The 18,427-nt window shown below is 43.0% G+C and overlaps 1 protein-coding gene across 1 annotated transcript; it reads right to left on the bottom strand.

Moving 5' to 3' along the window:
* Positions 1–1,449: 1,449 nt before the first annotated feature.
* On the bottom strand, positions 1,450–17,587 carry LOC118389087 (zinc finger protein 883-like). Its single transcript, XM_035778817.2, has 2 exons — positions 17,038–17,587; positions 1,450–3,960 (listed from the first exon to the last, which is right to left on the bottom strand). The coding sequence occupies exons 1-2, from the start codon at positions 17,312–17,314 to the stop codon at positions 2,366–2,368; spliced, it is 1,872 nt and encodes a 623-aa protein (XP_035634710.1). The 5' UTR covers positions 17,315–17,587; the 3' UTR covers positions 1,450–2,365.
* Positions 17,588–18,427: the final 840 nt, after the last annotated feature.

Here is an 18,427-nt window from a genome sequence, read left to right as displayed (position 1 = left end):
TACTTAATGTTAGATCCCTCACTTCCAAGGCAGTTAGTCAATGAACTAATCACTGATCATAATCTTGATGTGATTGGCCTGAGACTGAAACATGGCTTAAGCCTGATGAATTTACTGTGTTAAATGAGGCCTCATTTGAACATCTTGGCCATGGTTATACTAGTGACCATATCCCATCCTAGGTTCTGCATCCCCACCGTGCTTCTACACTTGCATTGCTTGCTGTTTGGGGTTTTAGGCGGGTTTCTGTAGGTGTTCAGCTAACATTGACCATCTCGATAGCAAATTTCAATTGACAATTTAAGATCCAGGACGGCTAGTACATGTGGTATTTCCTGATTTTAGAGCTTCTAGTCATGAAATCTATGCAGCCTATTTTTCAACCACTTAACAATCACTTTTATAGCTACTGTTTACAGGCCTCCTGTCTCCTAGAGATGAACTTTTGGTGCGAAAAGTTCAAATCAATCCCAGAAAAACAGCAAAGGACCTTGTGAAGATGTTGGAGGAAACACTAAGGGTGCAAAAGTATCTATATCTGTACAAACAGTAAAAAACGAGTCCTTTGGTGCGAAAAGTTCAAATCAATCCCAGACATAAGATGTTGGAGGAAACGGGTGAAGTATCTAAGTCGCCACTCAGACTTAAATGTAAATGTAATCCACAGTAAAACGCCTACATGCTCCAAAAAGAAGCCACTGCTCCAAAACCGCCATAAAAAAGCCAGACTACAGTTTGCAACTGCACATGGGACAAAGATCCCACTTTTTGGAGAAATGTCCCCTGGTCTGATGAAACAAAAATATAACTGTTTGGCCATAATGACCATCGTTATGTTTGGAGGAAAAAGGGGTAGGCTTGCAAGCCGAAGAACACCATCCCAACTGTGAAGCACAGGGGTGGCAGCATCATGTTGAAGGGGTGCTTTGCTGCAGGAGGGACTGGCCCACTTCACAAAATAGATAGCATCATGAGGGGAGGAAAATGTGGATATTTTGAAGCAACATCTCAAGACATCAGTCAGGAAGTTGAAGCTTGGTTGCAAATGGGTCTTCCAAATGGACAATGACCCTAAGTATACTTTAATGACAACAAAGTCAAGGTATTGGAGTGACCATCTCAAAGCCCTGACCTCAATCCCATAGAAAATGTGTGGGCAGAACTGAAAAAGCGTGTGTGAGCAAGGAGGCCTACAAACCTGACTCAGTTACACCAGCTCTGTCAGGAGGAATTGGGCTAAAATTCACCCAAATTATTGTGGGAAGATTATGGAAGGTTACCCGAAATGTTTGACCCAAGTTAAACAATTTAAAGGCAATGTTACTGTTAGTGGAATTTCTAAATTCCTATATGTTTTATAGCCCAAATCAATTTTGCACTCTCTCTAGTTCATTAATGAGGTGTAAGTTCATTAATTATGCATGAAGTAGATCGAGACCAGTCTTAAAAGCCAGGTAACAGCGTTTAATTCCAGGGAGTACTGACCCAAAATACAAAGAACATTACATTTTAGGGAGAGAACATAAAATGACGTCATCAGTTTCACACACTCTCTCCGATCCCCACAATAGCGCAGTGTCTTTAGGTCTGGAGACCTTCTTCTACTCCCCTCATAAAACTACATTCCAAACTGTCTAAAAGATATACTTTCCTCCACTAATGGAACACAAAACAAACATTCTTATCTGTCTGAAAAGATACATCATCCTTCTCCCTTAAACCCACAAGGTACAGACAATTAATTCGTTTTTCTTACATTTTCAGTAACAGCTTAACCAAGAACCCATAGTATTAGAATAAATGGTTCTAATTAAAAATGTATACATAATTAATCATTTCAACTATAATTTCCTCCAACAGTTACCAAATACTAACAATTTAGGCAATGCTACCAAATAGTAATTGAGTGTATGTAAACTTCTGACCCACTGGGAATGTGATGAAAAAAATAAAAGCTGAAATAAAATCACTCTATTATTATTATTCTGACATTTCACATTCTTAAAATAAAGTGGTGATCCTAACTGACCTAAGACAGGGAATTTTTAGGATTAAATGTCAGGAATTGTGAAATACTGAGTTTAAATGTATTTGGCTAAGGTATATGTAAACTTCCGACTTCAACTGTACATATACAGTTTATTACCCAATGTTCAATATATTGTAACTCTTAAAGGCTGACAAGTTTTGAGAGGGCTGGCACCTTGTTAACCCTGCATTAGATCACACCGATGAAGATTAATGATGCACTTTAAGAAAGCTTAAGGTAGCAAAACTCCCACCAGTCACAGCAAGGCACAGCTTCTCTCCTATGTGTGTCCGCTGGTCTACCATCAACTTGCTTGAGCTAACAAAAGTGGGAAGGTTACCCACAAGTGTTGCATTTTCTCTTGTGTTCAGCCAGGCTTCTTGATTGGGTGAATCTCTTCCCACATTGATCACAACAATAAGGCTTTTCTCCAGTGTGCGTTCGCTGATGTGATTTCAGCTGCTGAGATTGAGCAAATCCCTTCCCGCAGTCAGAGCAGTGGTAAGGCTTCTCCCCTGTGTGTGTTCTCTTGTGCTTAACCAGGGTTCCTGACTGAGTGAATCTCTTCCCACAATGATCACAACCATAAGGCTTCTCTCCGGTGTGTATTCGTTGGTGAACTATTAAATCTTTAGAAGAAGTACAGCTCATCCCACAGTCTAAACAGTGGTAAGGCTTTTCTCCAGTGTGTATTCGCTTATGTTTTACCAGGGTTCCTGACTGAGTGAAATGCTTCCCACAGTCAGAACAGTGATATGGCTTCTCTCCCGTGTGTGTTCTCTGGTGTATGGTCAGGGTTTTTAAGAAAGTAAAGCACATCCCACAGTCAGAGCAGTAGTAAGGCTTCTCTCCTGTGTGTGTTTGCTGGTGCCTGTTAAGGTTGCTTGCCTGAGTAAAACTCATACCACAGTCAGAGCAGTGGTAAGGCCTCTCTCCGGTGTGTGTTCTTTGGTGCAATTTTAAATGCGCCAACCTAACAAAACACTTCCCACATTCAGAGCAATGGAAAGGCCTCTCTCCAGTGTGGGTTTGCTTGTGTTTAGCCAGGGATCCTGAATGAACAAATCTCTTCCCACATTCATCACAGCCATAAGGCTTCTCTCCTGTATGTATTCTCTGATGTGCTGCCAAGTGGCTTGAGTTAGTAAAGCTCATCCCGCAGTCTGAGCAGTGGTAAGGCTTCTCCCCTGTGTGTATTCTCTTGTGTATAACCTGATGTGCTGACTGAGTGAATGTCTTTCCACATTGATCACAGATAAAAGGTTTCTCTGCTCTGTGTATTCTCTGGTGTACCATCAATCCATCTAATCTAGCAAAACTCTTCCCACAGTCAGAGCAGCTGTAAGGTTTATCTCCTGTGTGTTTTCGCTGGTGATTTTTTAATTCCCCAGAAGTAGTAAAATTCATTCCGCAATCTGAGCAGTGGTGAAGCTTCTGCCCTGAGTGTCTCCGCTGATGTGATTTCAGGTTGCTTGGCTGATTAAAACTCTTCCCACATATGGAGCAGTGGTAAGGTTTCTCTCCAGTGTGTATTCGTTGGTGGTTTATCAGGGAGTTTAATGTAGTAAAACTCTTCCCACATTGATCACATCTGTAAGACTTCTTTCCTGTGTGTGCCAGTTGGTGTCTTTTCAAATTACCTGACAGCGCAAAGTTCATCCCACAGTCAGAGCAGTGGTAAGGTTTTGCACCTGTGTGTACTCTCTGGTGCAATTGTAATGACTGTGAAGTTGAAAAGCTCTTTCCACACTGAGAGCAGTGGTAAAGCTTTTCTCCTGTGTGTATACTCTTATGCCTTTTCAGGTCCACTAAACAAGGAAAACTATTTCCACAGTGGGAGCATTGATGTGGTCTAGCTGATTTGGGCTTCTCTGCTTCTGGTTCCTCTGAAGGACTCTTCCCACTCTCAGAGCGAGAGTCTGGTCTCTCTCCTGCCAAAGACAAACAGAGTTTTCAATTAAACAGCGAGACCTGAATGAAACCTCCACATGATAGATCCGTCTTCCAATTAGGTTCAAGCCAAATCAGATCCCTCAATAACCTGTCATTTCAGAACATTTAGGTTCATTTTTTAAATGCTTTACTTGGTGGCCATCACACCATTGAGATTTCAAAAACAAATGATGTAGAGCTTCAAATCTAATCGTTCTCTCATGAAATGTCATGTATTTAGGCTGAGCAGAAATGGATATCGATAACTACAATATTTAAATCAATGGCATAAGACGCATTTGATCCATTGTTAATATTTTGTTGGTAGCCCTCTTTGGTGGTATAGGCTAAACATATTTTTTCATTTTTTATTTAAACTTTATTTAACTAGGCAAGTCAGTTAAGAACAAATTCTTATTTACAATGACGGCCTACAAAAAGGCCTCCTGCAAGGATGGGGGCTGGGATTAAAAACAAAACTAAATTAAATAAAAATATAGGGCAAAACACGCATCATGACAAGAGAGACAACACTACATAAAGAGAGACCTAAGACGACAACATAGCATGGCAGCAACACATGACAACACAGCATGGTAGCAACACAACAACAACATGGTAGCATCGTGTCTTTCGTATCATTATATGTGAAGACTTACTTTATCAAATCAATTCTATGTGATTATCATTACCTAATTAAACTAATCATGTACTTTTTATTAACGAGGAAGTCGGGGCACAATGGAAAATGTTAAGATTACAAAGCTATAATTTTCAGAATATAACTCTTCAGATATTATAATATCTGATCAATTAGTCTTCTATTAATTAATTAATTATTATTACCTTCATCAGTCTCATCTAATCATAAATTGTTGGTTATCTGCTATGAATCCCCATACACCAATTGGCTCAATTCATTATTTACCAACTAACTAAATAATCACAGAAATACATAAACAAATAGCAAAGATATTGGTTACTAACAATGATAGGAAAGAGACCCTAGTGGACTAAACCGATATGAGTGCTTGGTGGACAAGAAGAAAAGGGGTGGGAATGACAAAGAGCTGGAAAGACAAATGGATTCTTTACACACAGTCTATAATTATATACATTGAAATGCTAATCCTCATTCAAGAATAATTGCAAGTATATATTTACAGTTGAAGTCGGAAGTTTACATACACCTTAGCCAAATACATTTAAAAACTCAGTATTTCACAAATCCTGACATTTAATCCTAGTAGAAATTCTCTGTCCTTAGGTCAGATCACCACTTGATTTTAAGAATGTGAAATGTCAGAATAACAATAGAGAGAATGATTTATTTCAGCACATTTCCAGTGGGTCAGAAGTTTTATTTGGTAGCATTGCCTTTAAATTGTTTAACTTGGGTCAAATGTTAGGTAGCCTTCCACAAGCTTCCCACAATAATGTGGGTGAATTTCGTCCCATTCCTCCTGACAGAGCTGGTGTAACTGAGTCAGGTTTGTAGGCCTCCTTGCTCGCACACGTTTTTTTCAGTTCTGCCCACACATTTTCTATAGGATTGAAGTTAGGGCTTTGTGATGGCCACTCCAATACCTTGACTTTGTTGTCCTTAAGCCATTTTGCCACAACTTTGGAAGTATGCTTAGGGTCATTGTCCATTTGGAAGAACCATTTGCGACCAAGCTTTAACTTCCTGACTGATGTCTTGAGATGTTGCTTCATTATATCCACATTATTTTCCTACCTCATGACATCTATTTTGTGAAGTGCACCAGTCCCTCCTGCAGCAAAGCACGCCCACAACATGATGCTGCCACCTCCGTGCTTCACGGTTGGGATGGTGTTCTTCGGCTTGCAAGCCTCCCCCTTTTTCCTCCAAACATGACAATGGTCATTATGGCCAAACAGTTCTATTTTTGTTTCATCAGACCAGAGAACATTTCTCCAAAAAGTACAATGTTTGTCCCCATGTGCAGTTGCAAACCGTAGTCTGGCTTTATTATGGCGGTTTTGGAGCAGTGGCTTCTTCCTTCCTGAGCGGCCTTTCAGGTTGTCTCGATATAGGACTTGTTTTTATAGTGGATATAGATACTTGTGAAGATGCTGGAGGAAACAGGTACACAAGGTCCTTTGCTGTTGTTCTGGGATTGATTTGCACTTTCTCAACAAAGTACGTTCATCTCTAGGAGACAGAATGAGTCTTCTTCCTGAGCGGTATGACAGCTGCGTTGTTCCATGGTGTTTATACTTGCATACTATTGTTTGTACATATAAACGTGGTACATTCAGGCATTTGGAAATTTCTCACTAGGATGAACCAGACTTGTGGAGGTCTACAAATACTATCTGAGGTCTTGGTTGATTTCTTTTGATTTTCCCATGATGTCAGGCAAAGAGGCACTGAGTTTGAAGGTAGACCTTGAAATACATCCACAGGTACACCTCCAATTAACTCAAATTATATCAATTAGCCTATCAGAAGCTTCTAAAGCCATGACATCATTTTCTGGAATTTTCCAAGCTGTTTAAAGGCAGTCAACTTAGTGTATGTAAACTTCTGACCCACTGGAATTGTGATACAGTGAATTATAAGTGAAATAATCTGTCTGTAAACAATTGTTGGAAAAATTACTTGTGTCATGCACGAGGTAGATGTCCTGACCGACTTGCCAAAACTATAGTTTGTTAATTAACAAGACATTTGTGGAGTGGTTGAAAAACAAGTTTTAATGACTTCAACCTAAGTGTAGGTAAACTTCCGACTTCAACTGTACGCCATTGTTGTCTTCTCTGTTGGAATCCGGTCAGTCTGCTGGAGAGTTCAGAGTCTCTCTGGTTGCGTTTCCCCGAAGATCAAATTATTTTGTGGTTAGAATGAATACTTCAGAGTACCATTCAGAAATGTCCTCATAGAATAGATGTTTCGGCGGTTGTCTGTATTCTCGTCCTCGGTTTACATAATTTATAGTTGCAGACTAGTAATTTGTTTCTAAGATTTGCTCTTATTCTGTAGGGATCGATAGTCTCAGAGTTTAACCATTTCCAGCCGTGTAGCCAATGCTCCACGTGGATTCGTCTTGTCCTTTGGAAGAGTTGTAGTGTCAACCACTTCACACACCAGCGTCACCCGGCATGTTTTGGTCTCAGAAATTCAACCATTTGCAACCTCAGCTCATGCTGGGGTTTGCTTCGTCTTCATTGAATTTCATCAGGAGTGGGTTTTATATGTAACGGTAGAAAAGGGCAGTCCATGACGCCAAATGTGATGTCTGTGCTCACGGGGGTGTGGCCACTGACAAGTTCATCTTTATATGAAACTCCATACTCTCATTTAGACAGTTAATATCACATTACATCTTCACAAATAGTTTCATGCTTAATCACATACTTTTCACAATATTTAGATGTAAACCTGACATCTGGGAAATGTACACTTCCAGAGACACTGTTATGTGTGTTTCTTGTACTTCATGAGATCACCAAATGAAACACACTCGTCACAACTGTCCCTTAATTGTCCACGGACTATTCCCACATTGTCATAAACAGATTTTTTTTTTTGTCTCTCATTTTGTGGATTTAGGCGTCTCCAACTGAAGTCCATTGTTCTCTCTTTGTGCTCTCAATTTCTGCATGACAGGGGGAGTCCCCACCAGGAATTTATGACCGGAGATAACAGAACCTGGATGTATGAGAGTGAGGGGAGAGGGACGTTCTACACCCAGAAAGGGCCACGTCATGACAGTAGCAACTAGAGGTCGACCGATTATGATTTTTCAACACTGATACCGATTATTGGAGGACCAAAAAAAAACGATACCGATGAATCGGACGATTTTTATATTTTATTTATTCGTAATAATGACAATTACAACAATACTGAATGAACACTTATTTTAACTTAATATAATACATCAATAAAATCAATTTAGCCTCAAATCAATAATGAAACATGTTCAATTTGGTTTAAATAATGCAAAAACAAAGTGTTGGAGAAGAAAGTAAAAGTACAATTTACATTTAACATTTAAGTCATTTAGCAGACGCTCTTATCCAGAGCGACTTACAAATTGGTGCATTCACCTTATGACATCCAGTGGAACAGCCACTTTACAATAGTGCATCTAAATCTTTTAAGGGGGGTGAGAAGGATTACTTTATCCTATCCTAGGTATTCCTTAAAGAGGTGGGGTTTCAGGTGTCTCCGGAAGGTGGTGATTGACTCCGCTGTCCTGGCGCCGTGAGGGAGTTTGTTCCACCATTGGGGAGGCCAGAGCAGCGAACAGTTTTGACTGGGCTGAGCGGGAACTGTACTTCCTCAGTGGTAGGGAGGCGAGCAAGCCAGAGGTGGATGAACGCAGTGCCCTTGTTTGGGTGTAGGGCCTGATCAGAGCCTGGAGATACTGAGGTGCCGTTCCCCTCACAGCTCCGTAGGCAAGCACCATGGTCTTGTAGCGGATGCGAGCTTCAACTGGAAGCAAGTGGAGAGAGCGGAGGAGCGGGGTGACGTGAGAGAACTTGGGAAGGTTGAACACCAGACGGGCTGCGGCGTTCTGGATGAGTTGTAGGGGTTTAACCTGTTAGAACTCTAGGGGCAGTATTTCATTTTTGGATAAAAAGACGTGCCCGTTTTTAGCGCGATATTTTGTCACGAAAAGATGCTCGACTATGCTTGGAATTGATAGTTTTGGAAAGAAGACACTCTGAGTTTCCAGAACTGCAAAGATTTTCACTGTGAGTGCCATAGAACAATATCTACAGGCAAAACCAAGATGTTTGAGTGACCAGGAAATCAACAGGATTTCTGAAGGCACGTTTTCCATGATCTCCTTATATGGCTGTGAATGCCACAGGAATGAACGGACACTTCCTATCGTTTCCCCAGGTGTCTGCAGCATTGTGACGTATTTGTAGGCATATCATTGGAAGATTGGCCATAAGAGCCTACAATTACCAAGTGTCCCGCATGGTGTCTGCGTGGAAATTGGTGCGCAAAAGTCAGGTCCCAGTATTTTTCCATCCGAATCAGAGAAGAATGCACGCTTCTAGGACTGGCATTTCAATGAAGAGATATATGACAAAACACCTTGAGGATTGATTCAAACAACGTTTTCCATGTTTCAGTCGATATTATGGAGTTAATTCGGAAAAAGTTCGACGTTTAGGTGACTGAATTTTCGGTTAGTTTCAGCCAAATGCATAGTAACAAACGGAACGTTGTGTCCTACACAAGCATCTTTCAGGAAAAACTGGACATCTGCTATGTAACTGAGAGTCTCCTCATTGAAACATCTGAAGTTCTTCAAAGGTAAATTATTTTATTTGATCCCTTTGCTGGTTTTTGTGAATGTTGCGTGCTAAATGCTAACGCTAAATGCTACGCTAGCTATCACCACTCTTACACAAATTATTGATTTTCTCTGGTTCTAAAGCATATTTTGAAAATCTGAGACGACAGGATTGTTAAGAAAAGGATAAGCTTGAGGACAGGCATATTTATTTCATTTATTTTGCAATTTTCAGAAATCGCTAATGTTGCGTTATGGTAATGAGCTTGAGGCTGTAGTCACAATCCCGGATCCGGGATGGGGCGGCCTAACAGGTTAATGGCACAGGCAGGGAGCCTGGCCAACAGCGAGTTGCAGTAATCCAGACGGGAGATGACAAGTGCCTGGATTAGGACCTGCGCCGCTTCCTGTGTGAGGCAGGGTCGTACTCTGCGGATGTTGTAGAGCATGAACCTACAGGAACGGGCCACCGCCTTGATGTTAGTTGAGAACGACAGGGTGTTGTCCAGGATCACGCCAAGGTTCTTAGCGCTCTGGGAGGAGGACACAATGGAGTTGTCAACCGTGATGGCGAGATCATGGAACGGGCAGTCCTTCCCCGGGAGGAAGAGCAGCTCCGTCTTGCCGAGGTTCAGCTTGAGGTGGTGATCCGTCATCCACACTGATATGTCTGCCAGACATGCAGAGATGCGATTCGCCACCTGGTCATCAGAAGGAGGAAAGGAGAAGATTAATTGTGTGTCGTCTGCATAGCAATGATAGGAGAGACCATGTGAGGTTATGACAGAGCCAAGTGACTTGGTGTATAGCGAGAATAGGAGAGAGCCTAGAACAGAGCCCTGGGGACACCAGTGGTGAGAGCGCGTGGTGAGGAGACAGATTCTCGCCACGCCACCTGGTAGGAGCGACCTGTCAGGTAGGACGCAATCCAAGCGTGGGCCGCGCCGGAGATGCCCAACTCGGAGAGGGTGGAGAGGAGGATCTGATGGTTCACAGTATCGAAGGCAGCCGATAGGTCTAGAAGGATGAGAGCAGAGAGAGAGTTAGCTTTAGCAGTGCGGAGCACCTCCGTGATACAGAGAAGAGCAGTCTCAGTTGAATGACTAGTCTTGAAACCTGACTGATTTTGATCAAGATAGTCATTCTGAGAGAGATAGCGGGAGAGCTGGCCAAGGACGGCACGTTCAAGAGTTTTGGAGAGAAAAGAAAGAAGGGATACTGGTCTGTAGTTGTTGACATCGGAGGGATCGAGTGTAGGTTTTTTCAGAAGGGGTGCAACTCTCGCTCTCTTGAAGACGGAAGGGACGTAGCCAGCGGTCAGGGATGAGTTGTTGAGCGAGGTGAGGTAAGGGAGAAGGTCTCCGGAAATGGTCTGGAGAAGAGAGGAGGGGATAGGGTCAAGCGGGCAGGTTGTTGGGCGGCCGGCCGTCACAAGACGTGAGATTTCATCTGGAGAGAGAGGGGAGAAAGAGGTCAGAGCATAGGGTAGGGCAGTGTGAGCAGAACCAGCGGTGTCGTTTGACTTAGCAAACGAGGATCGGATGTCGTCGACCTTCTTTTCAAAATGGTTGACGAAGTCATCTGCAGAGAGGGAGGAGGGGGGGGGGAGGATTCAGGAGGGAGGAGAAGGTGGCAAAGAGCTTCCTAGGGTTAGAGGCAGATGCTTGGAATTTAGAATGGTAGAAAGTGGCTTTAGCAGCAGAGACAGAGGAGGAAAATGTAGAGAGGAGGGAGTGAAAGGATGCCAGGTCCGCAGGGAGGCGAGTTTTCCTCCATTTCCGCTCGGCTGCCCGGAGCCCTGTTCTGTGAGCTCGCAATGAGTCGTCGAGCCACGGAGCGGGAGGGGAGGACCGAGCCGGCCTGGAGGATAGGGGACATAGAGAGTCAAAGGATGCAGAAAGGGAGGAGAGGAGGGTTGAGGAGGCAGAATCAGGAGATAGGTTGGAGAAAGTTTGAGCAGAGGGAAGAGATGATAGGATGGAAGAGGAGAGAGTAGCGGGGGAGAGAGAGCGAAGGTTGGGACGGCGCGATACCATCCGAGTAGGGGCAGTGTGGGAAGTGTTGGATGAGAGCGAGAGGGAAAAGGATACAAGGTAGTGGTCGGAGACTTGGAGGGGAGTTGCAATGAGGTTAGTGGAAGAACAGCATCTAGTAAAGATGAGGTCAAGCGTATTGCCTGCCTTGTGAGTAGGGGGAAGGTGAGAGGGTGAGGTCAAAAGAGGAGAGGAGTGGAAAGAAGGAGGCAGAGAGGAATGAGTCAAAGGTAGACGTGGGGAGGTTAAAGTCGCCCAGAACTGTGAGAGGTGAGCCGTCCTCAGGAAAGGAGCTTATCAAGGCATCAAGCTCATTGATGAACTCTCCGAGGGAACCTGGAGGGCGATAAATGATAAGGATGTTAAGCTTGAAAGGGCTGGTAACTGTGACAGCATGGAATTCAAAGGAGGCGATAGACAGATGGGTAAGGGGAGAAAGAGAGAAAGACCACTTGGGAGAGATGAGGATCCCGGTGCCACCACCCCGCTGACCAGAAGCTCTCGGGGTGTGCGAGAACACGTGGGCGGACGAGGAGAGAGCAGTAGGAGTAGCAGTGTTATCTGTGGTGATCCATGTTTCCGTCAGTGCCAAGAAGTCAAGGGACTGGAGGGAGGCATAGGCTGAGATGAACTCTGCCTTGTTGGCCGCAGATCGGCAGTTCCAGAGGCTACCGGAGACCTGGAACTCCACGTGGGTCGTCGCGCTGGGACCACCAGATTAGGGTGGCCGCGGCCACGCGGTGTGGAGCGTTTGTATGGTCTGTGCAGAGAGGAGAGAACAGGGATAGACAGACACATAGTTGACAGGCTACAGAAAAAGGCTACGCTAATGCAAGGAGATTGAATGACAAGTGGACTACACGTCTCGAATGTTCAGAAAGTTAAGCTTACGTAGCAAGAATCTTATTGACTAAAATGATTAAAATGATACAGTACTGCTGAAGTAGGCTAGCTGGCAGTAGCTGCGTTGTTGACACTACACTAATCAAGTCGTTCCGTTGAGTGTAATAGTTTCTACAGTGCTACTATTCGGGGCTAGCTGGCTAGCTAGCAGTGTTGTTTACGTTACGTTGCGTTAAAAGAACGACAATAGCTGGCTAGCTAACCTAGGAAATCGCTCTAGACTACACAATTATCTTTGAAACAAAGACGGCTATGTAGCTAGCTATGTAGCTAGCTACGATCAAACAAATCAAACCGTTGTACTGTAATGAAATGAAATGAAATGAAAATGTGATACTACCTGACCGGGTTGTTGAATTCGAATCAGTAGACGTGTGTGTGGTGACGTTGGCTAGCTGTTAGCTGTTAGCTGTTGGCTAGCTAGCAGAGTCTCCTACGTTAAGGACGACAAATAGCTGGCTAGCGAACCTCAGTGAATTAAGATAATCACTCCAAGACTACACACACTAAACTACACAATTATCTTGGAAACAAAGACAGCTATGTAGCTAGCTAACACTAAACTAATCAAGTCGTTCAGTTGAGTGAATAGCACTACAGTGATGCTAATCTGTGTGCGTTAGCTAGCGTTTGCTAGCTCCTGGGCGAATAGCAGTGAAGGCTACGTTAGGGCGACGAAATACGATAATTATGCAATTATCTCTGATACAAGGACGGCTATGTAGCTAGCTAAGAAGAATTGCTAAGATTAGACAAATCAACCGTTGTACTATAATGAAATGTAATGAAAAAGTTATACAACCTGCAGAGCGAAGTGCGAATGCGACCGCTCGCTCCAACCCGAATGCTTCCATCCCTTTCCTCGCTCCTCCCTGGGCTTAAACCAGGAACACAACGACAACAGCCACCCTCGAAGCAGCATTACCCATGCAGAGCAAGGGGAACAACCACTCCAAGGCTCAGAGCGAGTGATGTTTGAAACGCTATTAGCGCACGCTAAACTAGCTAGCCATTTCACTTCGGTTACACCAGCCTCATCTCGGGAGTTGATAGGCTTGAAGTCATAAACAGCGCAATGCTGAACGCACAACGAAGAGCTGCTGGCAAAAAGCCAAAAGTGCTGTTTGAATGAATGTTTACGCGCCTGCTTCTGCCTACCACCGCTCAGTCAGATACTTAGATACTTGTATGCTCAGTCAGATTATATGCAAAGCAGGACATGCTAGATAATATCTAATAATATCATCAACCATGTGTAGTTAACTAGTGATTATGATTGACTGATTTTTATAAAGATAAGTTTAACTAGCTAGCAACTTACCTTGGCTTACTGCATTCGCGTATCAGGCAGTCTCCTTGTGGAGTGCAACGAGAGAGAGGCAGGTCGTTATTGCGTTGGACTAGTTAACTGTAAGGTTGCAAGATTGTATCCCCCGAGCTGACAAGGTGAAAATATGTCGTTCTGCCCCTGAACGAGGCAGTTAACCCACTGTTCCTAGGCCGTCATTGAAAATAAGAATGTGTTCTTAACTGACTTGCCTATTTAAATAAAGATTAAATAAAGGTGTAAAAAAAATAAAAATAAAAAAAAAGAGGCAAAATCGGTGTCCAAAAATACCGAATTCCGATTGTTATGAAAACTTGAAATCGGCCCTAATTAATCGGCCATTCCGATTCATTGGTCGACCTCTAGTAGTAACACAACACGGCAGCAGCACAACATGGGGTGCAAACATTGTTGGGCACAGACAACAGCACAAAGGGCAAGAAGGTAGAGACAACAATACATCACGCAAAGCTGCCACAACTGTCAGTAAGTGTGTCCATGATTATGTCCTTGAATGAAGAGATTGAGATAAAAACTGTCAAGTTTGACTGTTTGTTGCAGCTTGTTCCAGTCGCAGGCTGCAGCGAACTAAAAAGACAAGCGACAAAGGGATGCGTGTGCTTTGGGGACTTTTAACAGAATGTGACTGGCAGAACGGGTGTTGTATGTGGAGGATAAGGGCTGAAGTAGATATCTCAGATAGGGGGGAGTGAGGCCTAAGAGGGTTTAATAAATAAGCATCAACCAGTGGGTCTTGCGACGGGTATACAGAGATGACCAGTTCACAGAAGAGTATAGAGTACAGTGATATATCCTATAAGAAGCATTGGTGGCAAATCTGATGGCCGAATGGTAAAGAACATCTAGCCGTTCAAGAGCACCCTAACCTGCCGATCTATAAATTATGTCTCCGTAATCTAGCATGGGTAGGATGGTCATCTGAATCAGGGTTAGTTTGGCAGCTGGGGTGATTACGATAGAGGAAACCAAGCCTGCAGGTTTTCTAGCCTGCAGCTTTGATATGTGCTGAGAGAAGGACAGTGTACCATCAGCCATACTCCCAAGTACTTGTATGAGGTGACTACCACAAGCTCTAAACCTTCAGTGGTAGTAATCACACCTTTGGGGAGAGGGGAATTCTTCTTACCAAACCCCGTTACCTTTGATTTGGAGGTATTCAGACCAAGGGCAGAGAAAGCTTGTTGGACACTAAGGAAGCTTTGTTGTAGAGCATTTAACACAAAATCCAGGGGTGGCCAGTTGAGTATAAGACTATCATCTGTATATAAATGGATGAGAGCGGTTCCTACTGCCTGAGCTATGTTGTTGATGTAAATTAAGAAGAGCATGGGGCCTAGGATCGAGCCTTGGGGTACACCCTTGTGACAGGCAGTGGCTGAGTCAGCAGATGTTCTGGCTTTATACACTCTTTGAGAGAGGTCATTAGCATACCAGAGACACCAATACTCCTTAGCCAGCCCACAAGAATGGAATGGTCTACCGTATCAAAAGCTTTGGCCAAGTCAATAAAAATAGCAGCACGACATTGCTTAGAATCAAGGGCAATGGTGACATCATTGAGGACCGTTAAGATTGCAGTGACACATCCATAACCTGAGCGGAAACCAGATTGCATACCAGAGAGAATACTACAGACATCAAGAAAGCCAGTCAGTTGATTATTGACAAGTTTTTCCAAAACGTTTGATAAACAGGGCAAAATAGAAATAGGCCTATAACAGTTAGGATCAGCTTGGTCTCCCGCTTTAAATAAAGGACTAACCATGGCTGCTTTCCAAGCAATGGGAACCTCTCCAGAGAGGAGAGACAGGTTAAAAAGGTCAGAGATAGGCTTGGTGATTATAGTGGCAGCAACCTTAAAGAACAAAGTTTAATCTGACCCAGATGTTTTTTTAGGGTCAAGTTTAAGGAGCTCCTTTTGCACCTCGGACTCAGTAACTGTCTCCAGGGAGAAACGTTGAAGCGGGGCAGGGGAAAAAAGGGAGGAGCATCGGGGCTTGTCGCACTAGAAGGGCTGGGAAATAAAGAAATGTTGGACGGGCAAGGAGGCATGGCTGAGTCAAATAGGAATCCTAACTTAATGAAGTGGTGATTAAAGAGCTCAGCCATGTGCTTCTTGTCAGTAACAACCACATCAACTTTCATGGACATGGGCAGCTGTGAGGAGGGTTTATTCTCCAGGTCTAACTGTTTTCCAGAATTTCTTGGGGTTAAACCTAGAAAGAGAACTGCTCCTTAAAGTAACTCACTTTGGCCTTCCAGATAGCCTGAGTGCACTTATTTCTCATTTGTCTGAACGAGAGCCAGTCAGCCTGAGTTTCCGTTTGCCGAGCCTTTTGCCAAATGCAATTCTTGAGGTGGAGTAACTCGGCAAGATTACGGTCGAACAAGGGGCTGATCCTGTTTTAATTTCTCATTTTCTTTGAGGATGTGTTTGTTAACAAGATCACTGAAGATATAAAAAAAAAGGTCCAAGCTTCTTCTACAGAGGGGATCAGGCTGATTCTATACTAATTTACAGAGGCCAGGTAATGAAGGAAGGCTTGCTCTCTAAAGTTTTTTTAGCAAGTGTGTATGACAAATCAGGACAGGACGTTTCCCTAAGCAGCCATTATGAACACAGGCTGTAAAACAGTGATCACTAAGGTCATTACAGAAACACCAGACGGGTACCTATCATGATTATTTTTGAGGATAACATCGAGGAGAGTAGCCTTTTCTGGGTGTTTGGAGTCATACCTTGTAGGATTGGTTGGTAATAATCTGAGAAAGATTTAGGGAGTCCCATTGCTTTAAGACTTTGTCAGGTGGTTTAAGCATGTCCCAGTTTAGGTCACCGAGCAGGACAAATTCAGACTTAGTTTAAGGGGCCAGGAAAGAGATTAGAGCAGGTAGGGTACAGGGCAGTGCTGATGGAGGATGATAACACCCGCAACAGTCAACAATGAGCTATTTGAAAGTTTAATGCTTAAAACCTGCAAATCAAATTGTTTGGGGACAGACTTGGTGGAGACAAGTGAGCACTCTAGGTGATCCTGGGTAAAGATTGCCATTTCCTACCTTTGGAAGATCTGTCTTGCAGAAAAAGGTTATAGCCAGAAAGGTTAACATCAGTATTCAAAACACTCTTTCTTAACCACGTCTCAGTAATGACCAACACATCTGGTTTGGAGCTGTGAACCCACACTTCCAATTGATACATTTTAGGTAATAAGCTTCTAGTGTTAATGTGCAGAAAACCCATGCTTTCACGAGAGCATAAATCAGTGAAACAGATATCAGTGAAACAGATATCAGAGCACAAGTCAGAATTGGGATAGCAACAGTAGATGGGCCAGGGTGTACATGCACAGTAATACAATCAAGGCAGGCAAATAGCAAAATGCACACTTGTGGATTTAACAATTCCTACAGTACTGAACAACATATTCAAGTGTATAACTTCAGTGGGATGCCACTTTAAAATCACACATCAGTTTAAGACTCTCCCCGTTTTAAGACTGTACTCACTGGTGTTAAGATTTCCAGTCTCCTCTTTGTCACCCTCCTCTTCTTTCAATGAGACAGTCATCTCACCCTCCTCTTTCACGCCAACCACTGCATCCTCTTCATTCTCTTCCTCCTCTTTCACTCTGAAAGCGTCTTCCTCTTCTTTCATTGTAAATTCTTCAAAAAATGTTTTTACTGTGACAGCCTCCTCTTCCTTCTCCTTTTTCACGAGAGCGTCTGTCTCTGTCCAGTAGACATCCTCTTCGTTAGCAGGGGGGAAGTAGCTCAGTGAGCTCATGTTCGGGGATGTTAGCTAACTATCTAGCTATCATTAGCAACTAGGCTAGTGCTAATCTAGTTTGAAGATAACCTATAGGTGTCTTCCAGCTTGCTGATTAATATGAACATAAGAAATCACGAGGTAATTACTAGATATGATAAAAGTGTATTTAAAACACACAGCGACTAGTATACCGAAATGGTCTAAAAAGCTTAAATGTTTCGGCAAATGTCGGATAGATCTGTTTTGTATTCGAAACAGCCAAAATAACAGTGCAGTCCACTACAAGACACACATCGCCATCTGCTGACTGGAGTGCATAACGCAGTTGAGGAAAATCGTTTTATTTTCAGACAGAAAGGTATATTGCTTTCAAATACTTCTTTCTTTAAGATTAATATGACAATATGAAGCATACTCCGTACATATAGGCAAATATGCAAGTGTTGATTATTGCAAATTCGATGGGACACTGAACAAGGTAGTTAACCCACTGTTCCTAGGCTGTCATTGAAAATAAGAATTTGTTCTTAACTGACTTGCCTAGTTAAATAAAACAAATACAGCCCAAACATCAAGTCCAAATGTGACACAAACAATTAGCAACTAAACTTCCATAGGAATAGCTGACTTACAGCACTTTTTTAGTTTATTTGAACCTATACCAATGTATTCTGGATCTACTGTATGTCTACCATAATGTATGGTTGAAATATTTGGTAATTTGTGATGGAATTATATAATTATTTTGTAATTTGATGGAAAGAGGTCTTGTCTTTGTATCTGTGCCATTATTGCGTCTGTGACAGCATGGGCAGCGCCATTGAGTCTCCATTTTAAAGGCCCAGTGCAGACAAAAATGTGATTTTCCAATATACATTTCAACACTATGAGGTTGGAATAATACTGTGACATTGTACAAATAAGGATAATGCCCGTTTAGTGTGAGAGCTGTTTGAAAACACAACCTAAAATGTATGTCCGTTTTGGTGGGATGTGGTTTTGGCATGCCTGGTGATGTCACCAGGCGGTAAATTAGTTAATAGACCAATATGAAATAGTTTCAAACCTCTCTGCCAATAACAGCTGGTTTTCAGTTTCCCCCTCCCAACTCAGACCACTCCCAGAGAG

This window comes from Oncorhynchus keta, chromosome 10, assembly GCF_023373465.1.
Source record: "Oncorhynchus keta strain PuntledgeMale-10-30-2019 chromosome 10, Oket_V2, whole genome shotgun sequence".
NCBI lineage: Eukaryota > Metazoa > Chordata > Actinopteri > Salmoniformes > Salmonidae > Oncorhynchus > Oncorhynchus keta.
The sequence above is the reverse complement of the archived record's forward strand: the minus strand, read 5'-3'. Positions and strand labels throughout refer to the sequence as shown.

What these genes read in the sequence shown, in the direction of transcription:
- LOC118389087 (XM_035778817.2), bottom strand. Translation starts at nt 17,314, where the DNA reads ATGAGCTCACTGAGCTACTTCCCCCCTGCTAACGAAGAGGATGTCTAC. An exon ending in GACTGGAAATCTTAACACCA is followed by an intron (nt 3,961 to 17,037) that starts GTGAGTACAGTC and finishes TGTCTTTGGCAG; the next exon opens with GAGAGAGACCAGACTCTCGC.